This window comes from Pezoporus flaviventris, unplaced genomic scaffold (assembly GCF_033815535.1).
Source record: "Pezoporus flaviventris isolate CSIRO_AGI_PZ_B2104156 unplaced genomic scaffold, CSIRO_AGI_Pfla_v1 ptg000036l, whole genome shotgun sequence".
Taxonomy (NCBI): Eukaryota; Metazoa; Chordata; class Aves; order Psittaciformes; family Psittacidae; genus Pezoporus; species Pezoporus flaviventris.
The window spans coordinates 43,934,059-43,959,897 of NW_026892584.1; the positions used below are offsets into that span (position 1 = coordinate 43,934,059).

At 41.3% G+C, this 25,839-nt stretch overlaps 1 protein-coding gene and 1 long non-coding RNA gene across 9 annotated transcripts in view; one reads left to right on the top strand and one right to left on the bottom strand.

Annotated features, from left to right (window-relative positions):
- LOC133274663 (uncharacterized) lies at positions 1-9,923 on the top strand. Of its 3 annotated transcripts, XR_009745203.1 has the most exons (4): positions 1-569; positions 4,721-5,249; positions 8,623-8,719; positions 9,339-9,923. It is a non-coding gene; the product is annotated as an uncharacterized LOC133274663 (long non-coding RNA). The 3 variants fall into 3 exon arrangements; XR_009745204.1 differs by lacking the exon at positions 1-569 and having other exon boundaries at positions 3,111-5,249; positions 8,545-8,719; XR_009745202.1 differs by lacking the exon at positions 1-569 and having other exon boundaries at positions 3,111-5,249.
- The window catches only part of ZBTB1 (zinc finger and BTB domain containing 1), a 24,150-nt gene continuing 4,611 nt past the window's right edge, over positions 6,301-25,839 (bottom strand). For 4 of the 6 annotated variants that reach the window (XM_061464178.1, XM_061464177.1, XM_061464179.1 and 1 more), the window contains exon 2: positions 17,280-19,784. In XM_061464178.1, coding sequence (XP_061320162.1) covers positions 17,629-19,764 — 2,136 coding nt within the window. In that variant the 5' untranslated portion in view covers positions 19,765-19,784 and the 3' untranslated portion in view covers positions 17,280-17,628. Of the gene's footprint in view, positions 7,141-17,279; positions 19,785-25,839 lie in introns of those variants that run through there. The other 2 variants (XM_061464182.1, XM_061464181.1) reach the window with 2 other exon arrangements.

Below are 25,839 nucleotides of genomic sequence, written 5' to 3' on the forward strand. Positions count from 1 at the left end.
AGCCGCCAGCCTGAGGAGACCTCCGCAGTGCCGGTAGCTTGTCGCCCTCCAGCTATGGCAGAGGGAAGGTCCCGCAGCGAGCGAAGGCTGAGGCAGTTTTTAGCCTTATTTCGGCAGCAGTTGGCTGGCTGACATCCCTCCGCGCACATAGCCGCCTGGGCGGGCACTCCTCGCCCTGAGCGGCGCAGTCGGTGGTCGGTCACGGCTTGTGGGTGCTGCCGAGGTGGCGGGTAGCCTGTCCCGGTACCGGGAGGCAAACATGGAAAGAAGGAGTTAGGGGCTTGGGAAGCTCTGTTGCTGCGTGTTCCTGCGTGGTGACCATTCTTGAAACGTCTCCAAATTTTTTTCTGTTGTGCTAATGCAGAATGTCGTCACGCCTACATTTAGCAAAAGCTATGAAGCTATTAACTCGGAGCTGGGAAAGTGCTTTGATGGAAATCTATTACACATGAAAATGCGCTGCCGTGCTTCCTCCAAATAACCCTTACTTTGAGACAAACGCTTCAAAATATTCCAGTAAGGAGAGCAAAATACCACACCGAGTTCTTTTTTTCTCCGAGGCTTAGTGAGTAGCTCCTTTACGATAGCTACTTTAAAAGTGCGGCTAAAAGTCTGCCACCCACAGACTTCACGTGTTACGTGAGAGAAGTATTAAATACGCTGGACGCTTAAATCATCACTAATTTTGTCCCCAGCCTTCAGCGTTACGCAGTAGCAGCCCTCATAGAAAATACGTTACAGCTTTTCCCAGCCTGGTTTGTTTTCACGCAGTTATTACAGATACTCCAACTCCCGATCAAAAACATCCTTGCTGCAATTACTGTGGTTTTCAAAACCTTTTTGCAAGACATGAAGATTCCACCTCTTTTCTGTGGTATGTAGCTTTGAGATGGAAGAGCTTCCATTTCTGACAGTAAATACTGTACATGCTTAAGTAACTATTATTCTCCCACATATCCTGGTCTTTTTTCACACAGGTTCTGACCTCGGGGAAATCCGAGTAAGTCAGTGGAAAATGGAAACAGTCGGCTCTCCCTGCCTCCAACAGGAGCTGCTCCATATATACCGTGTGCATATTTCTTTGATGGGAAGGGTATCGATTTCTCTTGTAGTTAGACCAGTGACTGATTCATCACTAAGCTATCTTCTTCCTGTAATTCACTGCTACTTCATTCAGTTGATTGTATCGTATGGAGAGAGGAGAAATTCCAGAGCAATACAGAGAGGTGATTGATAAATTCCGTTTCAGCTGAAAAGTTGGTATTATTTATTATTTGTGTCCTCGTGAGGATCGTCCCTTGGGAGCACTAGTAATGCACAAGAACCCCGTTTTGATAGCTGCAGTACAAACTCAGATCATGTTATTTCTGACTAAAAAGAGGATTCCTGCCTCATGTACAGAAAGAGAGATGCAGAGAGCTAAGAAATAATACACCACCGATTAACACAATAACCAGTCTTTGCAGCAAAATTAATTTGATACCCCTTTTAAGTGTAGCCGTCATCAGTCAGGTTTTTATCAGATTTAGAAGTGACATTTCATTAATTTTGGCCTAAAGCTTTTTAATACATGTTTTATCAGCTCAGGCACAAAATACATACAACAGCTCCAGACAAAACTTGTTCGGGGTTTCCTTGGCCCAGTAACTAGTATGTTCCTGATATGGTTGTGCTGATACCCAGATGTGCTGATATCCCAGATGTGCTGATAACCTGTTAAAGAGCTGTTTGCATTGACTGGGTTACTGCTTATCCTGATAGTACTCCCTCAGTCCTATTTATTTCATCATTTGAATGGTTGTTCTGCTATAGTAAATTTGGGGGAAGGATTTTGGAGGAATTTTAATTCTTACGGTGTAAATGACACACTCGTCAGTCTCAGGAAAAATCAAAACGTCTGTAGACTGAGGCTACCAAATACTTCATTTAGCTTGTGGCAGAAATACTTCTTTTCCAATTGAGCACATAGGTACTGTTTTGTTCTCATACAATGATATGTACAGGTCTGAGCTGCTCTTTAAGCTGTTGTTCCTAATCAGAAGTTTATGTGATGTTCTTGCCATCACCTCTCATCTCTTAACAATGTCCTTAGAGAAAGTCCTGTCTAACTAGAGGGAGCAACCTCCAAAACATTATTAAACTTACTCCCTTTCCTCAGCAGAGCTATTACAAGCCTGCTTTTTGTCAGCAGTTCTCCAAGACTTCTTGAACAATTTGTGGACCAGCTCATCTATGCTGTCATACTCTCATATGGGAAGAGCCACATGGTTTATGTTGCTTCACATGCAGTCAGTCATGTTATAGGTGAGCTAAACAGACTGGTTCAGAAATTAAAGTGTGAGCTTATGCTGAGGACTTCAGCACAAGTCTGATTTTCCCTTTAACAAAACATTTGCTGTTATTCTCCCATCCTGAATGTGTAAGCCATATTTTCCTAGTAACTTTCAGAACAGCAAGTTAGCACCTCTGGAAGTAGGAGGCCTCTTCCTAAACCATTTATTTGTGTTTAGGATCAATAATACACCCATGAGTCCTGTTTGGCAGCATTATGTAATGTGCTGTAGGATCTTTGCCGTTACACCACCCAGCCAGAAATGAAGGTGGTATTTAGATTCTTCAATGAAGCAAGAGCTTAGTATCTGGCACAGAGCTAAGAATTCAGCCCTTTATCTTGGTATTTCCTAAGGCAGTGTAGTTTAAAAATAGGAGTGAATACAAGTTATAGTTCAGTCAGACATCAGCCACTTGAATCATTAAAATGTTAAAAAGTTAAAATGCAATGATCTGTTCAGGTTTGAAAATCAGAAGCCCTTAGACCTTAAATTCTGGTATCCATTTCCCTTGTATCCATTTGCCTCATATCCATTTCCCTAGTAAATCTATCCAGAATATTGCATAAATCAGATTGTATTGGTGAGGATAAATGAATTATTTTATAATACAGCAATCAGTTCAGAAAAGTCTAAGTAACAGCTGTGCTAGAATGAAGAATACTTTGCCGTAATACCTTTTCATCACTGAAATTCTTCATCTCACATCTTCCCAAATATATATTTGTGAATATAGGTCTAGTAACTGGAACTCAGACAAGAACTATCAGTATATCTGACAAGGTGCTGCTGTATTAAAAATCATCATGTATGTGGGAGGGAACTATGTAACTTTTTTATGTTACTTTTTTTTTTACATACTTCCACTTTTTGCACAGAGATGCTCCTTGTTAATTTGAAAGGCAGCCACAATACATGATTTTTCTTAAATAAGTGTTCCTTTGTGTTTGTGAATAACAAAGTTCTGATAATCAGTATGTTTTTGGCAGATTACACAACTGCATGATCACTAATATGGACATACTCAGAACAGCAGAATATAGGGTAGGGTAATTTGGTATTGCCAAACCAGAAGTTCAAAAATCATTAGTCAGATCTCCTAAAATTATAAACCTAGTTTAAAATTACAAGCTTAAAAAACACACATGGCTTTATTTACCTTCTGGCTTTTTAGTTTTTAGCATATGGTCAGATTACACTTTTTGGATTTTCCATGTAATCTGCAGAGCTAATTTAAAAAAAAAAAAATAGCTGATTATACTATCTCACAACAAAAACTAAGCTGCTTCAGGTTGATTAGACTCAATAAAATCATGGAAGTTGTCAGCACTGATTAAACTAATGCTTGATGTTTCAAGAAAAATTATTTTATAATTAAGTGGTTTTAAAACACATTCATTTACATAGACTTCTGACAGTTGCGGAGGCATGATTAAAAGCTGGGGTTAGTATCACTAGTGCTAACCAGATGAACTAGTGTGCTGTGCATTTTAGGCAGTTCTTTACTTTCCTAGAACTGCGGCCTCCTCTTCTTGCAGTCAGTGCCTGCTCTACTGACAGTAATAAATAAGGGACTTTAAAGCAGATAGTTTGCAAGTAATAATAGAATCAGATCAGAAAAGGACCTTGGTAAATCATTTAGACTCATTTTGTGTCTAACTAAAATCTCCTTTCTTGCAATTTAAGGTAATTAATTTTTTTTTTCCTCAGTTGTGGGCATGAGAAAAAGTGATTTTATTCTTTTATATATATGAAAAAAACATGTTTCCCTTTTATCATCTTTTCCGTAAGATGACCTAAAATCATTCAATCTGTGCTCAAAAGTTTTCTCAGCTTCTAGACATTCTCATTGCTTTCTTCTCGATTCTCTGCATGCAACTTGTATCTTACTCTTCAAGTGCATGATCAAAACTGGAGATGTTACTAGCTCATGTCTTAGCAGTTCTGAAGGGGCAGATTTTACTCCAGTTTAGACATTTAGGTTCTACCCTTATTTGCAACAGCATGATGCTCCAGACTAATTTGCAGGATTTGCAAAATAACACATTTATTCTTTTCAATGGAAATTGAAAGTGTAGATTTAGATGAGATCTTGGGAATTTCTTTACTGTGAGGGTGGTGAGACATTGGAAGAGGTTGCCCAGAGAAGCTGTGGCTGCCCCAACCCTGTAAGTGTTCAAGGCCAGGTTGGACAGGGCTTGGAGCAACCTGGTGGAAGGTGTCCTTGCCCATGGCAGGCGGGTTGGAACTGGATGATCTTTAAGGTCCCTTCCAACCCAAACCATTGTATGCTTCTATGAAATTAAGCAATTGTTCCTTTACTTTCACAGCTAATGATTCCATCTTGCACTTGTTCCTAGTTCCTATTAAGTAACATCTTATGCTTTCAGATCACATTTGCACCTTGCCAGGATTATTCTGAATTCTGATCTTACCTTCTAGTATACTTGGAAGTCGAATTCTGCTTAGTCTTGTTTGAAGATACTAAAAGGATGCTCTGCATGGTCCAGGGGGTGAATAAATGAAAACAGATCATTTTGTCTAGAACTGGTGTGAACAGGGTTAAACAACATACTGTAATTATTGGCAATAACTGTAAAATACAGTTATTTTAAGCATTAAGGGAAATAGTGTACTGTAAACACAGGCAAAGACCAATACTTCATACTCAGAGATCAATATAATTTGATTAATTGCTCAGATTCCCTTAAATGCTTTGTGTAAAGAATGTTTATAATAACTGAACTGTAGCAGCAGTAAAAATTTCTCATATTTTCTCATTCCTATGATTATTTGGTTTTTACTCATCTCAGTTTTCCTTCTTGTCATTCTTAGCAGGTGAATGGGAAAAACACAGGAGCAGATGAAACGGCTGGTAACTGGAACGTCACCTTGTTGTCAGGACTGTTATTAACTCCGGTATCAGATGGAATTAAATGAAAATAATAAGCAGATTTGTAAGAACATTTTATTAGAGATACTGTATCAAAGCACAGAATAAGCTTTAAAGATGATGAAAACTAACCTGGAATGTCTTCAGCGTTACTCAACATAGACTACAAATAATTGCTACGTTACAGAACAGTCACAGCCTGTTCTAGATGTCCTATGCTTAGTATACTGTTGAAGGCCTGTCTTTAGGTGATGCTATAAACATAATGCCCTTTTCTCCTCTGCTTCATGGTGGTCTTACTGTAAAGGTCCTTCCTGTTCTCTATGGCAAGGACACCCCATTTTCTAACAGAGTTGCCAGCTACATTGTGCCTTCTCCCTGCAGAATCCCCAGTGGGATCTGGCTTTGCCCATATAGTCACCATCTTCCCCTTTGCTCCATCACAGCCACTGGGAAGAAGCATCAGCATTCCAGTATTGTACTGAAGGCTTTTAAAATGCCTACGTTAATGTTCAAGGTGTTACGTGTTAATAGAGCCGATACTTTCAATATCTATATACTGAAATGTTTAGGGCTCTGTAATTAGATGAAGCAACCACATTCAAAAATATCTGAACATCTTTTCTTGCATTTGTATAGCAACTTTATAAACTCAAAAAGGGTAAAGCAAGCACAGACACATGCCCTATACAAGCTGCAATACAGACAGTATTTTACACACTTCATAACAACAGTAATGAAAATTATGCCAATTATATATAAAATTATAGACAGACTTCTTGAGATAACAGTTATACTGAACAATGAAACATCCTTTTATAGTCATGAGTAGAATTAGTAAGATGCGTAACTATAGCAGAATATAGATCAGCATGTTTAGTCTGCTTACATGTCTCAATCTGACCCGTTGCTGTCTGGGGGAAACAAAAGAAATTAATATTTTTTTAAATCCATGCTGGCCCTAAATGGAAACATTTACTGCCTTATTTTTTTGGTTACGGCTTCCCCCTTCCCCCCCCCCCCCCATTAATTTAGCTGTAAACATTATAAAAAATGCATAAAAATGCATTAAAAATGCTTAAATCTGAACATGAATGCCTGATTCTCCTCTTCAAGACAGGTTTTGCAGGGCTTAGATCTAGAACAAGGTGCACCCTGTGCCCTGTGAAGATTGTTTCACATTTACTCATCTCCTTGTTGGTAAAAAATTTTCACCATTCTTGTAATAAGACCAGAGCACCATTTCTTTACTATCCACATACAAGCACTGTGCTTCATGGAAGGTCCGCTTCAGCTTGCAAATGATGATCATGGCAGCAGGGGAATCAGGTCAGCTGGATCTTTCTCACCATCCTGTCCTTCCTCTGCTTTTAAGATTTTTCTTTTTCACCTCATACTTTTTTTTCTTTTTTTTTTTTTTAACACTTGGCAAGTTTATCATTGTACATAAGTATATACTTCTAATGTTTGAACTAAAAAAAATCTAAGCAGTTTTTGACAGAAATTCTAAGAAGCCTTATTTCAGAAAAGGAGCACTCCAGCACATGAATAGCAAATTCTGCAAACTCATTTCAGTGCAGCCCTTAACACCTGGCATCTGCCTCTTTTGGCTGGCTGCTCCATGAAAGGAGTCTTCAAATCTGTTTTTAACAGGTGTAAATAATAGTCACAAGGAGGTAAGTTTTATCATACAGAGAGGAGTCCAACAGAACTTTTACTGCAAGTTCTAATTTGACTGTTTTGGTGCCTTTAGCGACTGCTGCAGTATGTCAAAAAAAGGAAAGGTGGTGCCAATTCAGATCTAGCACACGCAGTTCTGAGTTTTTATGAAATCTTTTGACGACCAGTTCTTCCTCATGTCTTCTCCAAACCTGGTTCTCTCAGTTGTTCAGAAGCTTAGAAGTCCCTATTTCACTACTGCCATGCAGAAAAGAAATGCAAGAAAAATATTAAAAGTCAGAAGCCCACACTCCAGTACTGTATTTGCTAGCATGATGTGGTCCCTCCCACCTCACTATGGTGTAGTTTTGCTCCAAATACCCATCCTTAAGTTCTTTTCAGAGCACCTACCACAATCAGGAACTCTGTTTAAAAGCCATACAGTTCATTTCCTTCAACCCCTACCCTAACAAAATGTAATTTAACCTTCAAACATATTTTGACCTTGTTTCAGAAGCTTCTGTTTGTTCTTTTCTCCTTTGCCTTCCATTTGCAAAACAGCTAAAGATTTACTGAAGAAAAACTTCTCTTTACTTTCCAGCAGTGGTTTATGATTTAGCTTAGTGGATGCTCAAAAAATTGCATGACTGTTACTTCTCCTCAGCCTGGATTTCTCATAGCTTAGAACCCCCCTTACTCTAGAATACTTATTACTGCTTCATATTTGCCTCTGGGTTTTGGGTTGTGGGTTTTGGTTTGTTGTTTTTGGGTTTTTTTTTTGTTAAATGCAGATAAATGCAGATAAATGATATAAACATCTACAATTCCCATAAGTCTCTTTTGACCAAACTAATTTATAACAAATATGAGCAGCTCTGTATCTGACACAAACAGTCAAGAAATTGGAAACATGTGGATGTAACTTTTAAAGACAATCCCCGTTTTTTTTTTGTTGGTGCACCAACTGCTCTCTCTGGATACGTAAATCATGTTGTACAAATACACAACTGTCTTGCTTCTGGCTAATTTACACTTGCTGTGTCTATGTGCACCACAGCAGCCTGGACCAAGTAGCTGTGTCTACACTGCAGAGGAGGAAAAGCTTCAAAGCTGCACATAAGCCAGGTTTATCAGCTGTCTGCATTACTTACCTGTTAGAGCATCCTAAAGGCCAGCTCAGGGCTAAATTTGCTGGCACACCTTTGAGAGGAAAGCCTTGGGAGTGGTGCACCACACTTCAGCGTGCATTATAACATACCCTGTGTGACATGTGTCCAGGCCCTCACAGCATATGCTAGGTCCACAACTGACTCTATATTTTATTTGCTCTCTGTATCATGTCACGTACTTCATGGTAGGCAAAAAAGCAACCTGGGACAAATTACTTTTGTTTCATGACAGGAGGGTGATGTGAACATGCAGGTCTTGGGCAAACTGCTAGCTTCAAAGTACTGCTGGTTCTGGCAGCAAGTACATGTGTCTACCTATTACTTTCTTCAAATCTCTGAGGGGAATTCATTGGACTGATGCTGTTATCTCGAAGTAGCTTTTACCTGACTAGCTCAAAGGTCAAGAAATGCCTTTTTTGTTTGTTTGTAAACAAAGGAGGAAAAAAAAAAGGTATTTAACTGCAGTATGCATGTGAACATTACTTTTCCCCAGGCAACATCAGTGTTTAACACTGCTGTTTATCAAGATGCCGGCCTGCATTTTACAGTCAAAGATCTCTGTCATTTGCAGATCATACATAGCTCATGCAGTGTGACTGAGCTTCTTGACACCACCATCCTCAAATACACCAACTACGCTGTGTGGGACCACCTCTGAATGTGGGAAGGTAGGCTGCCTATGAATATTAAATTACATTTTTCCGATGAGACTGCAAAAATACTGTAAACCAGTGCCAACCGTGGTGGTATGGTGTACATGCAGAACTGTGAACACCCCAGAATTGCTGGCACTGGTAACAGCTTTTAGCCCACAGTAAGCTGGACTAGAGGTAAAACGTGCCCTCCTCCCAGACTCTAAAATCCTCTCGCTACCCTGAAAACAGAAGCTGTTTAAGGAATGCACAGCTGCAAGAGGATCTGCTTCACTCTTCACACAGTAAACTCTGCTCAACTGTGGAAACGTTTTGAGCTTTTTAAAGGTAAATATGTATGTTTCCAGTTATCCACCAGATGGAGCTCATACCTCCCCATCACACAAATTATGAACATCTGCAAAGTTAAAGCTCTTCAGAGATACTACAAAGGATGCAGTTTCTTTCACTCATAAAAGAGGAAGTCTGTGATTAGCTGGATGTTTACAAATAAAAGGAGGATCTGGAGATAGATCAAAGATAACTCCCCAGATTTGGCATAATACCAGGTTCCTGTACTAATAGCTTCTGCATCAGTTTGTTACATTATGTGATTGATCTCATCATGTATTAATAATGCTTTTTTAATTCTTAGCACATTTATTAGAAGTCTTACAATTCAGACAGCTGAAAAAAAATTATAAAAAGAACACCCCACTGCTAACAAGATCTCCCAGGTTCCATTTAAGAGAAGCACCTGCTGGGTTCTTCCTTACCCTGCTTTCTGCAACGTAAAGGGTATCAAGAGGCAAAGATAAGCACAGTTCCAAAATCTGAAGAATTAAATACTTCAAGCTTAGTAAACAGGAGCAGTAGCATTTAAAGCCTGTTCTCTAATGATCTAAACAGCTCCGATGGCCCAGTCATACTATACAGGCTTTTTACTGAACAGTCTATAGTTCATCCAGGATTTCAGTAACTTTGGCACAGCCCCAATGACTGGGGAGAAAAGCAGATCCAAAATAAAAGATTATGGTGTGTGAAATACACTGAATTAATGTATATGTGTTTTAAGGGACATCTTTGTTTTGACTTTGGGTAACAAACCAACATAGCCTGTGAGGTCTGGAAGGCCACAGACTATTCCTGCTTTCATAGTACTGCTCTGTTTGAAGCTAGTATTTCTATTTGGGGTCTAAGCCACACTGAACTTGATCAAATAAACATTCTCCAAACAAAACTGCCTTTGAAGTGTTTAACTCTTTGCCCAGCAAACTGAAGTTGAAGGACCTGTAATAATTACTGTAAGATTTTTTGTGTATTAAGCAACTTATTTTTCAAAGTTACTTATCATCAGGATCTCTGTCTTCTCTGGCAGAACTGACCATGTTAGCAACAGCTTTTAAAATCTGTGGAACACAACCCTGTCTGAAAGCAGACTAGGTGGGGCTCATTCTTGTACTTCAGGCATGCAGACTGTGCCAGTGTCATGTTTGGCAGCATATAGAAGTATACACAAATTAATCTACTTGATAGCAGAGCAGCCCAGAGATCCAAACTCTCTCCTGGGCTGTGGGACATACTAGGACAATTTCTTCATCTGTTCTAAGGGATCCTACCCTGTGTTTCCTCTATACTACTACTGTATCTGTCCTGAAAGAGGGATATTCTAGATTTCATCTCTTAAATTGTTTCCACTTTGTGTAAGTAGTTAAATAACCAATGGCTAGAAACCCAGACCTAAGTAGTTTGGCAGCTGGGGCTCTACCAGCAGGTACCAATAGAGGAACCCCATAGGCAGGGAGGAAATAGGCACTGTCTTTAGCATCCTGAAAAAAAGCTCTCATAATGACTTGTGTAAAAGGAAAGACTGTAACTGATACCAGAAGTATCTGGTGTATCTGTTGCCAAAACCAGAAGTAATCTATGGTATTCGGCAAACTCTTTTTTTTTTTTTTTTAGCCAGCGTATCTGCATTTCCACAAACTTTCGTGGTCTTGGGGCTTTTGCCGTGGAGAGAAGGACATTGTATTATTTCTCCCATCCATTTTCTGGGGAGTTAGAAGCAGAAGCCTCTCTGGTGACCATCCCCAATATAGTGGGATGGTTACCTAAAAAAGGGGAGGATAGATTATTACTGAGTTGCATAGGTTCAATTGAACATGTGAGAACTATTGCAAAAGGCAAATTCTTAGCCCTAGTCACTGCTTTAAAACAGGAAGAAAGCACATCTTCCCATTTCAAAATAACACAAGGCAAATAGAAGAGCCAGAAGGATGATTTTTTTTAAATAGCAGCTTTGTCATCAAAGGAGATGGGGGAGAAGATATGGGAAAAGACTGATTTTTACATCTTTCATGCTGGCAACGCTGCTGCTGCAGAGACAGTAGCAATTCCTGACACTGGTGGCGCTTTCCCTGACAGACAGGTTGCGAAACCAAGGGCTTGCAGACAGTCCTGATTTCCACTGGATGTCCCACAATGCACACAGCCTCCAAGAGCTGTCTTCTTATTCCCTATCAGGAGTCTTGGGATGTCTACAAAACCACAGATGTACCGAGATCATCTCTGATTTGCAACCAAAAAAAAACTACACCCCAAAATCTCAATTGATGCAAATCACAGCTTAGTTTGAGTGAAAACAACAGCAACACTAGGATTTCCTCAGAGAGGGAAGTTCTTGAACAGCTCTTAAAGAGCTAATTATTTTTTTTCTCCCATAGGAAATGCTAGATGCTGCATTGTTCTTGTGGTTGTAGCTGCAGGAAGATTTACTATGGTTTTATTATGCCGGAGGGCAAAAGGATTAAAACCTTTCTGTTTTCTTGCAAGAGAAAAGATACTGACCACTTCTGAAATTCTAGGTTCTTGGGGTGAGGTGTGACATGGTAGCTACACAAAACCAGTTAGTCGAAATCTGGCCTTGGACTATCTGCCTGTTTCTCATTTCATAATTTTGTTCCTATATTTTCAATTACTTATGTATATGGACTGTGCACAAATTACTGAAAATAGTTTCTCTAAAAGCATGAGGCACGTCACTGTTTTCCTTGTTGACGTAAAACAAAACCCAAACCAGAACAAAAAAACAAAACTACAAGACACTTGTGGGCAAAAATGACCCAAATTAAAATCTGGTAGCATTTCTTCTGTAAAGTTGTCACTGGTCATTCAAATACATAACAAGGAACATGGGCTGTTTGTCTCAGGGCTGAATATTTATAGTCATGATGAACTGACTCCTGAGTCATGAGGTCTGTGGCACTGTACCAAATTAAGATTTGTCTTTCTGCATGAAAAAAATAAAATAGAATTAATTCCAGAATTGTAGAAGTGACTGTAGAAGTGGCAGAAGACACTTAATTTATAAAACATGTCCTCGGTATCTCCCCCCTTCAAAATCTCAACCTAGTAACACGTCTTGAGACTACACTGCACAGCAGTATTTTAGGAGTTTTCTGGAAGTTGAAAGAGAACACAGAAAACTGAGAACTACAGAAAAGTCAGCTTTTACAAACATGTTCCTAATTTCTAGCCTTAAACAGATTTTTACGAAGCGAAATTAGAGATGCTTTGTCCTGTAGGTCTTTAAGTCTGTGACAAGCATCAAACCAGCTGAGAATCAGGGAAATCAGAGTATTTGATTTTTAACTGTTTTAGATCAGAAATCGCTTAGAAGTCAGAAGCAAGCACATGTGGATGCAACAGATACTGCCAGCATCTTCTTAAGGAATTGTCCTGAGTTTTCAGTATTAGTTCAGAAAGTAGATGACTGCTCCTTTTATCACAAGACCCAGAGAAGTGCATGTTGTGAGTGGTGAGGGGCACGGAGCAGTAGGAGAGCAGGGGTCCAGCTGCCAAGCATGTGAGCAGCACAGCTGCATCTGGGCCCACAGCTAGAGGGCACAAAGACCAGAGGAAGGTGGAAGCCAGTCCTGGTGTTTGGCTGCACAAGGGGCCCAGCTCGTTCCTGGCCTTAGGCCAGGCCAACTACACGAACCGAGTAGCGTGGAATGCCACACAGTCTGTTTCAAGAAAGGTTAAGAAAGCTCCAGAGCATATTTGAGGGATGAACTGAACACAGGAGGGTTTCCAGTTCTTGTAAAGAGGGCAGATAGCATAGTTGTGTCTCATTTGTACGTAAGAGGCTGGGCTGCCTTTCTTCCTTATCAGGAAATAGGAGATGAATGTAAGAGTTCAGTTTCCACGAGGATGCTTGGGGGAGACAGAGACCAAGTTAAGCTCAGGATGTGCTCTGAGTGCTGCCACAGCTGGTTTAAGCAAACGAGCCCTCTCCCAGCCACTTATTTCTCCCCTCAAGTCACCCCTTCTATTTTGGTAGCACTAAACCTGACATAGAGCCGGAGAGGAAAGCACAGCGGGGAACTGGTCCAGCCAAAAACCAGCCCCACAGGGAATAAAAAAAGGCCCATTGTTTGATTCAATTCATTGTGAAGCTACCTAAATATGTGCTTTTGACAATGGAGAGGGTGGCACACAAGGGCTATGACAGCTGAAACGAGGTGGGGAAGGAGTAAGGAGCTACTAGGGCTCAAGGTGGCACTGCCTTCAGGAGCAAACTTACATCCTCGCCAGCAGCCGAGATAGTCGAGATACTTTAGCACTAGTAAGTTAAAATACAATAGTGTAGTTACTTTTATAACAATGTATTTTTAATATATTGGGCAGTACATTTCCTGTCTAGGGCTTTGAATAAAAAGTATGCTGAACTTTTCTCCATTAACCTGTTAAATAGGTACGTCTCCTAATAAAAGCATAAATTTGTAGAATTCTGATATTCTAATTATTCAAATCAAGATTTCTCCACAGACCTGTTGGCTACAAGTATCATACACAAAGGGAAATACTCTTTGAACTCAAAAGTTGCCAATAAGCATTTACAAATAGATGTAAACATTTCCTCTGAAACTGAAAAAGAAATTTAACAGCTTTTGTGGCATTTTGAAGCTCACTGCAGTCTTCATAAATTCCCTCTTCTTAACTTTCAGTAAACTCTGAAAGCTAAGAGCTAGGCTGGCTATTTACAGATTATTTTCAGGGTTGCAGCCCACACCACTGCCAGAGTTAGCAGAACAACAGAACATAGAGAGGTCCTCCAAAAGTAAGAATAGATCACTTAAAAACATAAGTCAGAACATCCAGCTGGTCTTTCTCTTTCTGGCTGTGCCGTGTGCAATGTGGTATGTTTACATCTCCACTCTCAAAGATCAAGTGCTTTGACACTCTAAAAGACCATATAGCATAGTAAGGAGATGCAAAGGAACTATGCTATGATGCCATAGTACAAATTTGTTAGAGGAAACAGAAGTCTAAATGAAGTATTGTTTGCTGCCCTTCACTATCTTTCAAGTAACAGTAACATTTCTAAGGTATCCTAACTGCAGTTGTTTTGTTGTTGGATTGTTTTCGTTTTTTTTTCAGGTCTGCTTTCGCTCTGTCTGCACAGCAAGCAATGCTTATCATGATAGAAGTGCTGAAACACAATCATTTCACTCTCCTGCTGATGTCCCATTCTGGGGAGAACACCCCAGTCCTCACGAGTGAGCAGCCCCAGACTACCTCAGCACCCACCCCTTTTCCCCTTCACAACAGCCAAATTCCTTCTGCAACTCCAGGCCTTTTCTTCAATAGTCCCATGCTGTTCCCCCCCCCCGCATGCTTTTACACCTCACCATAAACACTCTCCCCATCTATTTGCAAGCCAGGCTATTCTCTCTATGCCTCAGTACCTTTGATTTGCTCTCCTATGTTCCCCGTGATAACTTTTCAGGCTACTTTCTGCTTTTCTCTGCCTACATACAAGTAGATCCACTCTTAAGCTCCCTGAAGTGCAATTCATGCTCTTTTTGAGCCCTACAATGGATATGCATACACGTGAACTCCAAGGCCCTCAGTTTTGTTTCACAAGAACAGGAAAAACAGTTATTCAAGTTCATTTGGAAAGGTTTAACAAACTTTCTTTTGAAAGGCTACTACAACACAGCTTATAATTGAAAACAAAGGTATCGGGGGGTGTTCATAAAGTTAGATAGTACACATAAATACCATCATTCCCAGTTCATCCATTTAACTTCTGTAGTTGTGAGGTCTACTTACACTGAGAAGTCACTTTTTTCTGAAATGTTTTTGGGTCAAGTTCAAGCTAATACACTGTAAACAAGGGCTCCTGACCCCGAGCAGGAGTCTCCATAAATCACCCTTAGCCCTTCACTGTATTGAGGAACAATCTCTTAGTTTGCAGAGGTCACCTCCTCCTTTTCAGTGAAGTCTTTAATTTAGTCTTTGCTGCACCACCACAGCCCTTCCCCAGCGTAGGAGCTGTCTGTACTTGGTGTGCAATCTGGGTGTGCAGTAGTGAGCTAATCACAGGGGCTGACAGCTCCCCCAGCCAGGCTAAGTCATTCTCTGGTCTATAGGATGTTTCATCCATTCCTTCAACTGCCCCCTCCATGCCACCTTTGGGATTTGCTTCCCATTGCACAGCTCTAATCCTGCCCCTCCAGACTTTGCCACTCCATCCCACTCAGGATCTCTGTTCCCACTCAGCCTTCCCACTCTCCAAGTGCCACGAGAACTTTCTGCCAACTCCCCCAGCACCTCCCAGTTCTCCCTCACTTCCCTTGGCAGCATTTCCCAATGCAGACATAGCTGGTACCATAAGGGATAACATGTATGTCAGAGAACTGTCATGTGAGGTGTATTACCCACCTCTGAACTCTTCCACTACAGCACTTTATTAACTAGTTCATCTTTAAGATGATCATTATATTTAACTATTTTGTCTTTTTAAGATCTTAACAGTCACCTTAACACTGATTCCCGTGCTAAAAAGAATTAAAATACCCATCCCGCTTATTTGATCTCTTACACACTGAGTTTTAGTCTGGGTTGGGATGAGGAACGTGGAATAAATTCTGAGGGGGCAGCTCTGAATTAATTGAAATGCTGGAGTACATTCATGTCCATGGTCTTTTTGGCCCCAGGATTATTCAGGACTTGGTTGACTTCATCATCATACAAGAAAACACAGGACTGAGCAGTTAGGGCAAAACTAGCTAAAGGCCTGAACTGCACCTGAAGCAGTCACCACCTAGGGAGCCAGCTGCTGGCAAAGGACTGAGGTCTGGCAGCAGGGTCCTTCTCCATCAGTGCGTAAACACACACATCTACCAACCAAGAGAAATTCAAATGCATGTTTAGAACTGAATAAATGCAAGGCGACTCATACCGATTTAAACAGTTACAGTGGAGACTCTGAACTGTATTAATTTCTCTAACAAGCCTAACATTACAGCTCAATACCCATTATAATCCCCCGCATAATCCCCAAGAAACAACAAGGGATAAAAACTCAACTCTGACAGTGACAAGTGCATGAAAGCCCTGGACTAGATTCAAAGCCCCGGCTCCTATTCTCAACCCCACCACTGGCATGTGAGGTGACAGAGTATTTCGGTTGGAAGGGACCTATAACAATCATCTAGTCCAACTGCCTTAATTGGTGATCTAAATTGCTTTCATCCCTCTCTAGGAAATAGCATTACTGACCTCTCTGATAAAGTAAAATCTGCTGGGAGAAAGTACTGCAAGGTTTTATTTTTTAATAGTTTTCTCCACCATTACATATCAGGATCCTGTCCTCCCCCCATTAAAAATCACACACTTTAACAAACACTGAGACAGCTGGTGCCTAAGAGTCAAAGCCAGTCATTCTCTCAAAGTCCAAACTGCCTCACTGAACTGATGTCAGCTGGTACTTAGTAGAATTTTTAAATTCAATTAAGAGACAACCTACACAGATGAGGGCTATACTAGAATCAGAAAGGAATCTTAAAAGGCATAAAATGTCTTTACATTTATTAAGCAAACTCTGCAGTCTTGTTATATTCCTGTTGAAAACCAGAACATTCAGAACGTATCATGAAAACACAAAACAGAAAGGCTAAGGTTCACATGAGCCACACTCCCCCTTCCCCTCCCCGCCCAAGCAATGGGACTATCTTCACACCCATCCATCCCACTTTTAACTTCCCAACACAAGCAGTAAGGCACCATTTACAGCTAGGCTGAAAAAGAGTCTTCAATGCATATTGCCATTCTGCATTCCTAGCAATCCACCACAGCCACTCTTCCCTTGTATAGTAAGATAAGCAGGTTATATATACCCACACAGGTACAGGTAGTAAAAGAAATGCCAACATCACTTGTACAGTTCTGCTAGTACTTCAAGTCTGGAAAATGACCACTCTGCTGGGAACTCCTCGGGTATCCCAACAGGCATTAACTCCCTTTCCCTTTGCATACACCGATTCAAATCTCCATGGTTTAACTGAGTCTATGTGCTCTCACTCCTGGGATGCACCTTCCAACAAAGCCAAGAAGCAGAGGACCAGGACAGCCAGCTCTGCCCTTACAGACAGAGAGCAAAGGATTATTTCTTGGCATCTTTTTGTCATTTTGAAAATGAATTTGGGGATGATGAACAATTATGCTCTTGCACATTAATGGCTGTTATCTAAAATCTGTACATGAAGAAACAACACATGGAAATATTAAAGCACTCATCTTACGGAAATGGATCCGAGAACTGTTTAATAGCAGTCAGTGAAGGGGTAACATTGTGCTTTTAATCTACAGGTTAAAAATAATGATTTGTATATCTACTTAGTAAAACAATAAAATTAAGAACAGAAACTTGTATTAGGAAACAGTGAAAATGTAATAATTAAACACATGATGCTTTTCAAAGCTATATACTTAATGAGCCTAAATAGACACCTATGGTTAGAAGGGTCTTAAAAAAAATAATAAAAAAAGAGACCTATTTTGTTTTTTTTTTACTTTTTTTTTTTTCTGTACTATACTGTATGCCTTGCTTTGGTGTTCTCTCTGCTGCCAACTTAATGCTTTAACAGTATTTACACTTATGTTCTTTTCAAATGCTTGGCATTATAGTGAGATCTCATATCTTTCCTCAAATTAAATTTTGCTCCACATACTCCACATGTATACAGATGAACATCCATGTGCTGCTCCAGTTGCTCATTATTTGGGAATATCTGAAAGCAGACCTGGCATATAGTCTCTCCAGCTGATAAGTGAGATATCATATGCCGTACATGGTCATGTTTTCGGAAGTTTCCTTGATCACAAATGGAACAGACATACCTGGCCATGCCTTTGTGCATATCATTGTGGAGCCGCAACTGGCGCTCTCTTAAGAACTGCTTCCCACATGTCTGACAAACAAACTGTTTTTCCTTGGTATGAACGGTATAGTGTTCCCGCAAGTGGCAACGCTGATAAAATCCTTTCCCACAAAGATTGCAGAAATGCTTACGTCTGTGATCCCTCTCGTTCTCTTCCATCATGGAGTTCTTGAACAGATCTTGCTCCAGGCAGTTTGACATATGTTCAACCGCAAGGTTTTCAGTTTCAAAACGCTGACCGCAATTAGGGCATCGGAAAGGACAGGCTGAATGCTTGTATAACTGTTTTTTTTGAAGGCTGTTCATTGGGAAGTGACTGTCTCTGAAGTCCTCCAGCATCTCTGCAAACATCATGTCCCTTATTTCCGACTGCTCTTCAGGGGTTTCTTCTAAGTCCATTTTCTCCTCAGAATTTCTGATACCATTCATGGTCAGATCCTGGGGTTCTCCACACGTCTGCGCATGATCTTGTAACTGCTTGCCTTTGACCAGTATTTGACCACACTTGCCACAAGCACATATATTTTCTATGTGTTTGGATAAATAATGAGAGGACAAATCCTCCTCGGTGATTGTTAACCCACAAAGTTCACAGGGAGCATTCTCCATGTCTTCCTGAACTGAAGGAGCCTTCCTGTTAAGGTGCCGCGGACTTTTCAAGCACTTTCTTTCATCCTCATCCATGGATAAACGGGGTTTTAATGTCCTCCGAGCACTTCTCTTCTCTCTGATCTCTTCCTCAACATAGTACCTGTAAAGCGGCTCTTCCTGTTCATCATCTAGGTCATCATTGTCAGAGGACTCATTGCAGTCTTTATCTGTCACCTTAATAATATTAAAATCCTTCAGTTCATCAGCAGGATTGTCCTCTGGTTCCATCTTGATAACAATCCTCTTCCTCTCAGAGGCTCTACTTCCTTCTTCACCTGATGTCTCAGAGGCAACCGTGCTGCTTTTTCTGCTCGTGACGTTTGACACAGGAGACGAAGAATCGTCCACTGCTTGGCTCAAGTCCCCCTTGTGTTTTTCTGTTTGTGTGGAGATAACTTTAGAAGTAGAGTCCTTTTCATTAAAGTCAATTTTTTCAGTACTGTAGTACCTGGCACTTTGGTAGGAATGCCTGTTAGTGCACGTTAACACGTGCTCATCCAGTAGCTTTTCACAGCTAAAACTAAACCCGCAGCTGTCACAGGTGAAGCTTCTTCCAAAGCGGCGTGAGTGGGACACACGCTCTTTTGTGTGAGAGAATTTGGACGTGGTGCTTTTTTTGCAGACATCAAACAGTTGTTCGGGGAAGCTGCTTAGTTGCAAAGCTTCCTCATCAGGCTCTTTGTTATGGGATGTATTTACTGTTGAACTTGGCGGCTCCATGCCCCACCTGTTTGCTTCGCTGCCATTTCTGCCAAGCGTGTCTTCATACATTCTCACGCCAAATATCATTTTGCTATTCTGGGTGCTAGAAGCAGAAGATGAACATTTTAAACCAGATGAGTCTGTATCCTGTATATCTTCTAGACATTCAGGTACATTATATAGCTGTAAATAGTTCATGGCCACTTTAAACTGCTCAAAATTGGTGGGGGCTGTCATAATTTTTCCTAAATACATGAACTGTAAAATCAGATCAAAGCATTCAGCGCTAATCTTCATGTTGCTTAGATTCAGCTGGGCTGTAGTGTGTTGATGGTTCATAAAAAACATCCTAAAATAGGAGCTGCACGCAGCAAGGACTGCTTTGTGTGCCTGAAAATAAATATCATCGATAGCAATACAGCAGTCACACAGAAAGCCCCACTCTCTTTGGTTGTTTAGCTGCTGAAGGACATAGTTGCTGTGGCTGGTTCTTGCCATCTTGTACTTCAATTATAACCCTGCATAAAGAAAAAGACATCTGTTAGATCACGAGCACAAAAACAAAACCTACTTAAACGGAGGGGGGAAATGCCATCATTTTCCTCTGTAGGTCCTCCTATTCTCACACTGTTTGTGGTTCAGCTTCCTGTCTGGAGATCTTCACTGGTAACTACTTACAAATATTGATGCCAGTGAAAACGTCCATAACTCCATGCTCTCACCATGCTCTAGACTTACAAGACTAGTAAACTAATAAACGTAACAACTGCACATGTCAATCAGAGCTGCACTGCTAAAATATAAATTAGCAAATGTATCTCAAAGTCCTGCAGCCAAGATTTTCAGATATGAATTCTGAATGCAGAACTTCAAAAACCTCACAGGGCAGACTTCTGTAAGATGGCCCAAAGACAACACTTATACAAGGTAAGCTGACTCTCAAGAGTAAGCTTACCTTATGAGGTAAATAACCACTCTTCAGTCTCATCTTACATTTTTCACCTGTCAGTCCAATGGGTATACGATACAACACATAGAACACATAGTTCAAGCTCAAACCAGCCTTTCCCTCCCCATTAAAGGAACCTGAGAAGATACATCAGCAGAGCATCCACACAAGCTGCATCCACACAAGCTGCATCCACACGCTTTTGCTCTTCGGGGCAGCTCAGGGACAGTTTCAACCTTATCTGCAAAGCATCTTGCAAACCAGGAACTGCAAACTCAAAGGCATTCTCAGAAGTACAGGGCAGCCCAGCTGTGGTGGCATGTCCCACGTACAAGCCCGCTGCAGATGGTGACCAGGCTAGCTGCGTGACAACCACACAGACTGCACAGAGGCAGGAAGTGGTGCATGCTGTGCCTCCAACTGCTTTCAAAACCACTCGTTCAGAGTACTGTAATATAACCAAAACACGTAGATGGGAGACCAGACAAAGGAAAACTTCACAATGGAGAACTGCGAAAGCTAGCAAGGCAGAGGTGAGGCCACGGTGAAATGAAGCCTTGACAAAGACTAGAGGGAAAGGTCTATGAGTGCTGAGGGTTGCTGTAAGTGAAAGGGCTAATTTGTCCTCAAGAGAAAAGAGGAAGAAAAGATACTGATTTATGTTAACAAAAATATCCAGAAGAAATGTGTTGTACAGAGGAGGCGTGCATTTGATTTACAGAAGATAAACTTCAACTGCAGCCACATCCAACAGCTAGTCACTACTTACTTTGGAAAACCTTCACCTACATACATAATTATACTAACTGCACAGGGAGGGAGGAGAGAAACCAAAAGAGAGTATGAACAATGCCCTAAGTGAAATGAAAAACCTAAAGCAGTAACAAGCATTCTTAACATTTTGCAAAGTTATTGCAAAGAATGCAAACAACTGTAAGAGATCTGTACAAATAATGCATGCATTAAATGGCATTTTATGACTCAATTTTTTAAGCTGTCCAAAATTTAAACAAAATACACACAGAAATGCTCCCTGTTCTTTTTCCCCTAACAGTTTGCATCTCCTAGAGGCTGAGAAAAGGGTGGAGAAATTAAATTCCACAATTAGTACTGAATTTGCAAGTCATAGGTGTTGCCTGGCTTGTTTAGTAGCAAACCTAATGTTAAGTCACCATTCTTCATTCCATGAAGGACTGCCATGGAAGAAACATGCTCAAGCTCTCAAGACAAGAACATTCTCACCCCACTTGGTAATATTCCCTGCTGACTACTCATATAGCACCACCTACAGATCACCACCAGCACAAGACCTTGTCTGGCAACAGGACCCTTGTGATTTGGGTTGACCTGTAGTGAGACAATGAGCAACTGCATGGCAGCTGTGCACCTCTGCTCTCAACCCAATCCTCTCAACACCCAAAACTCAGGGCAAGCACCCTGCCAATAATAATTCTCTGACCAGTTGGCCCAATGGTGTTCACTGCAGAAATACAACTCACGGCATGGAATGAATGTAATGGTTTTGTTAATGACTTGCACAGGGGTGGCTTTCAAAGTAGGATAACCTCTGAGAACTTCACACCGTTTCTACAGAAATTGATTAGAGTCTAAGTCATTGGGCATATTTGGGTGTTTCTGTGAAAACCAGCAAAGCTCTCCACACCAAGTAATAATAAAAGTGCACTTCATATTCTTCCAAGTGCTTTTCTTGGATTTGAGGCAATTCATTAGATGCTTACATGCAACTCAGTATACTGTATCAAGTATTAAGAACAGCAGCCACATAATGACAAAGGATTGACTTCAACTTCCACATTATAAGAGTAAACCAAAAGAAAGCGCAAAGGCACCACAGGCCTCTTGGCATGAACTGCCATCAAGACAAGCAAAGGCTCAGGACAGCTCGTTTTTATCTCCTCATCCTCATAAAGTGGCAAATTTTGTATAATTTTTTTTGCCCTACACTATAAGTACTCCATCATGTCCTCCAATAGCAAAACAGCAGTACAAGCAGCAAGGCTGGACCAAAAAGAAGGTCACAAACTATGTGCACACACCTGCAGACCGGGGCATTTCCAAATGGTGGGAAAGATCTGGCAGCTACTGGAGTGACAGCATGCAAACTCATCAGAATTTTCCACGTTTCCTCCTTCTTTGAAGAAGGTGAAATACATTTTCCTTTTGGCAGGGGAACTCTTGCAGAGCCTTCAGCACAAGTCCCAGTATGTAACAATGACCCACTGGCAATGCCCACCTCCTGCAACGGCTCTGGAAAAAGCCAGCTGGAGCATGAGATCACTTGGCCGGGATAGCAAGGTGCTCAGATACCCAGGCTCTCCTTCGGTAGTACTACACATAGGTATTAAAATAGAGAGTGTTTGAAGTTATTTATGTTAATGAAAGCATTGGCATCCTCCCTCTGGATGCTGTATTAACCTGCTGGATGTAACTATATATTTACAGCTGCCAACACTTCCCACTATGACAGCCTGTGTTGGGCTATTTAAAACTTTGACATATTTCAACCAGCAAAGGCAAAACTTCCCCTTGGAATTGTCTGCTTTGGACTGATTCGTTCTTCTTTTTTCCTTCACAGAAAATTTCAGTCAAAATGGGTCCAAAAATGAAGCTAGAAAAAAGCTTTCATCTATTATTTCATTATTTCTTTTTCTTTTAAAAACATTTCTTTTCCAAAATCTTTGAAGAGAGACTTCATAGGAGAGAAAGTGCTATGACTTGGCTATGTTGTCACAATATAAAAATCTGCCTGAATCTGGCCAAGCTATAAGCTTGACAGGGAGAAGACAGAAATTACCAGTTTGTTCACATGTAAGACTTCTGTTAGTTACTAAAGTTTCAGCTTACAGCTTCACTGAGAACATTTAACCCTCTTGCAGCTCCTCTGTACACAGGGTCCTGCCTGAGCCATCCCACCCATGATGAAACCCTCCTTTTGTGCAGAGCTCTGCCATGGGTTTAAACTCCAAAAGGGTAGATACAAACTAGATACAAGGAATAAAGTTTTTATTATGAGTGTGGTGAAACACTGGCACAGGTTTTGCAGAGAGGTGGTAAATGCCTCATCCCTTACAGGCTAGGCTGGATGGAGCTCTGAGCAACCTCATCTAGTTCAAGATGTCCCTGCTCATTGCAGGTGGGTTGCATTAAATGGCCTTTAAAGGCTCATGCAAACCCAAACCACTCCATGATTCTGTGTCACCTCCACAAAGTCACAGCAGGGCTTGCTGGAGATTGCTCTGTACCACAACTCACTGATGGGTTTTAGCATCCCTCCTGGTAGCTAGATGGAGAATCATAGAATGGTTTGGGTTGGAAAGGACCTTAAGATAATCTGGTTCCTACACCCTGCCATGGGCAGGGACACCTTCCACTAGAGCAGGTTGCTCAAAGCTCCTTCCAACCTGGCCTTGAACACTGCCAGGGATGGAGCATTCACAACTTCCTTGGGCAACCCATTCCAGTGCCTCACCACCCTTACAGTAAAGAACTTCTTCCTTATATCTAACCTGAACTTCCTCTGTTTTATTTTAAATCCACCACCCCTTGTCCTGTCACTACAGTCCCTAATGAATAGTCCCTCTCCAGCATCCCTATAGGCCCCCTTCAGATACTGGAAGGCTGCTATGAGGTCTCCACGCAGCCTTCTCTTCTCCAGGCTGAACAGCCCCAACTTCCTCAGCCTGTCTTCATATGGGAGGTGCTCCAGTCCCCTGATCATCCTTGTGGCCCTCCTCTGGACTTTGCAGAGCTGAATGCAGTACTCCAGGTGGAGCCTCAGCACAGCAGAGTAGAGGCATGGGATCACCTCCCTCGCCCTGCTGGCCATGCTCCTTCTGATGCAGCCAAGGACATAAAAGGCTCCACAGTGAGAGACATGGCCTGTTCCTGCCGCTACTCTGTCCCATTCCTAACAGCCAGGTTCCGGCCCAGCTGCGCTGCTGCAAGGTGGGAGCTCACCCCGCAGGCAAGAGGATGCATGGTTCTGGGTGACGAGAGCCAGACCCAGAAGAGGACTTGGTGAAAACACAGGGAGATTGGGAAATGTAAGAACGTGAGGGAAAGCCTATGTTAATGGAGAAAGCAGGGAGAGGCCCGCTGGGCCTCTGAGCGGAGTGCTGAGCTGAAAGTGGACTGCTCATTCGGCACCGCACTCAGAGATGAGAGTGGAGGACAAAACCAAGAATCTCACAGCAATGAACACTGCCTTGGAGAACAGCATCCCACCACCATCATTGCCAGAACAGGTCATTTCAACCTTTATTTTTTAGTTGTCTGGCTTGCATTTTTTGGATGTCCAGTTTACTCACACAGTGAAACATTATCAACATCAGCTGAGGCCAATGGGAGCTATCCTCTGTAGGTATTAATCACCGAGTATCTTGGAAAATTAAAGCTTTACACAGGCAAGTTTGTCAATCCAAAATTTGCAAGTATTTTTTACTTTCTCTTCTATTTCAAAAACAGGAAAGATGCCAGCCACTTGCTCAATGGACTAGCACACTGCCTTTGTGAAGCACCCGAATGCTGTAGTCACGAACAACCCACATCCACAAGGAACACAAGTAACTTCATCTTCAGCAGTGATCGATTTATGCACTGAATACAGCAATGGGCCGCAGTGTAAGCAACAGTGAACACTGCAGAGGTATTCTGAAAAAAATCAGCTAGAAAAGCATCTGATATGAAAAGTGAAGATATTTGAGTCAGGTATGATTACTCTGATTTTCAAATTTAAAGTCTCTATAGGCATTTTATTTTCCTAATAAGTGTTTATTTTTCACACTGACATGCTTTGATTCAAGCTGTCTGTCTGCTACCAGGTATTTTCTTTTGAGTCAGTTCTCAGATACTACTGCTATTCGGATGTTACCATGAACAAGGTTATATGCGCTATTACACTAACCAAACATGCTGTTTAGAAGTCTGCTAACAAGAATGAACAGGTATTTACTACAGCTCCATGTAGGTTGGTTTTTTTTTCATTTCCTCACACACAAATTTTTCTGAGATGTGTTAAAACTAAGTAAGCCAAAAAGTCCTAAAGAAAAGAACTGGTAAAGTTCTTTTGCTAACTTTGCTGTCTTTAAAAAAGACATACCACAAGGTTCAGAACTTAGGAGTCTTTTGGCTCCTAAAATTAGTAAGTGGTTTTCAAAACCCAGCATTTCCACTGCTGAGCCGGCAAAACGGAGCACTTACACGCTCAGTTACTGGCTGCTTTTCTCTGGAAACGAAGAGCAGGCTGGATAAAAGTATAATACATGAGTGGAGAATTTGGTGCTAATAGAAAATAAGACTGGAAAACCTCAAGAAAACAATGCCCAGTTATCCAAAGACACAAGCACACAGGCACCAAAAAGCAAATTCCCCACTACAGTCTGATACCATGTATCCCACATGGCACAGGTTCCAAAGAACTCTCCTCCCTAAAGAGTTTATCTGCCTTTGTGGGTCAGATCCACCACAGATCCTGGATTCCTAAACAACAGCACCCAGATGCTCAAGAGAAAATTGTACACATCTAAATTCGCCATGTGATGCCTGACAAGCTTAGGTGTTCATGTAGTGCACTGACCATGGAGCTATTAGCAGGCTCCATGTTT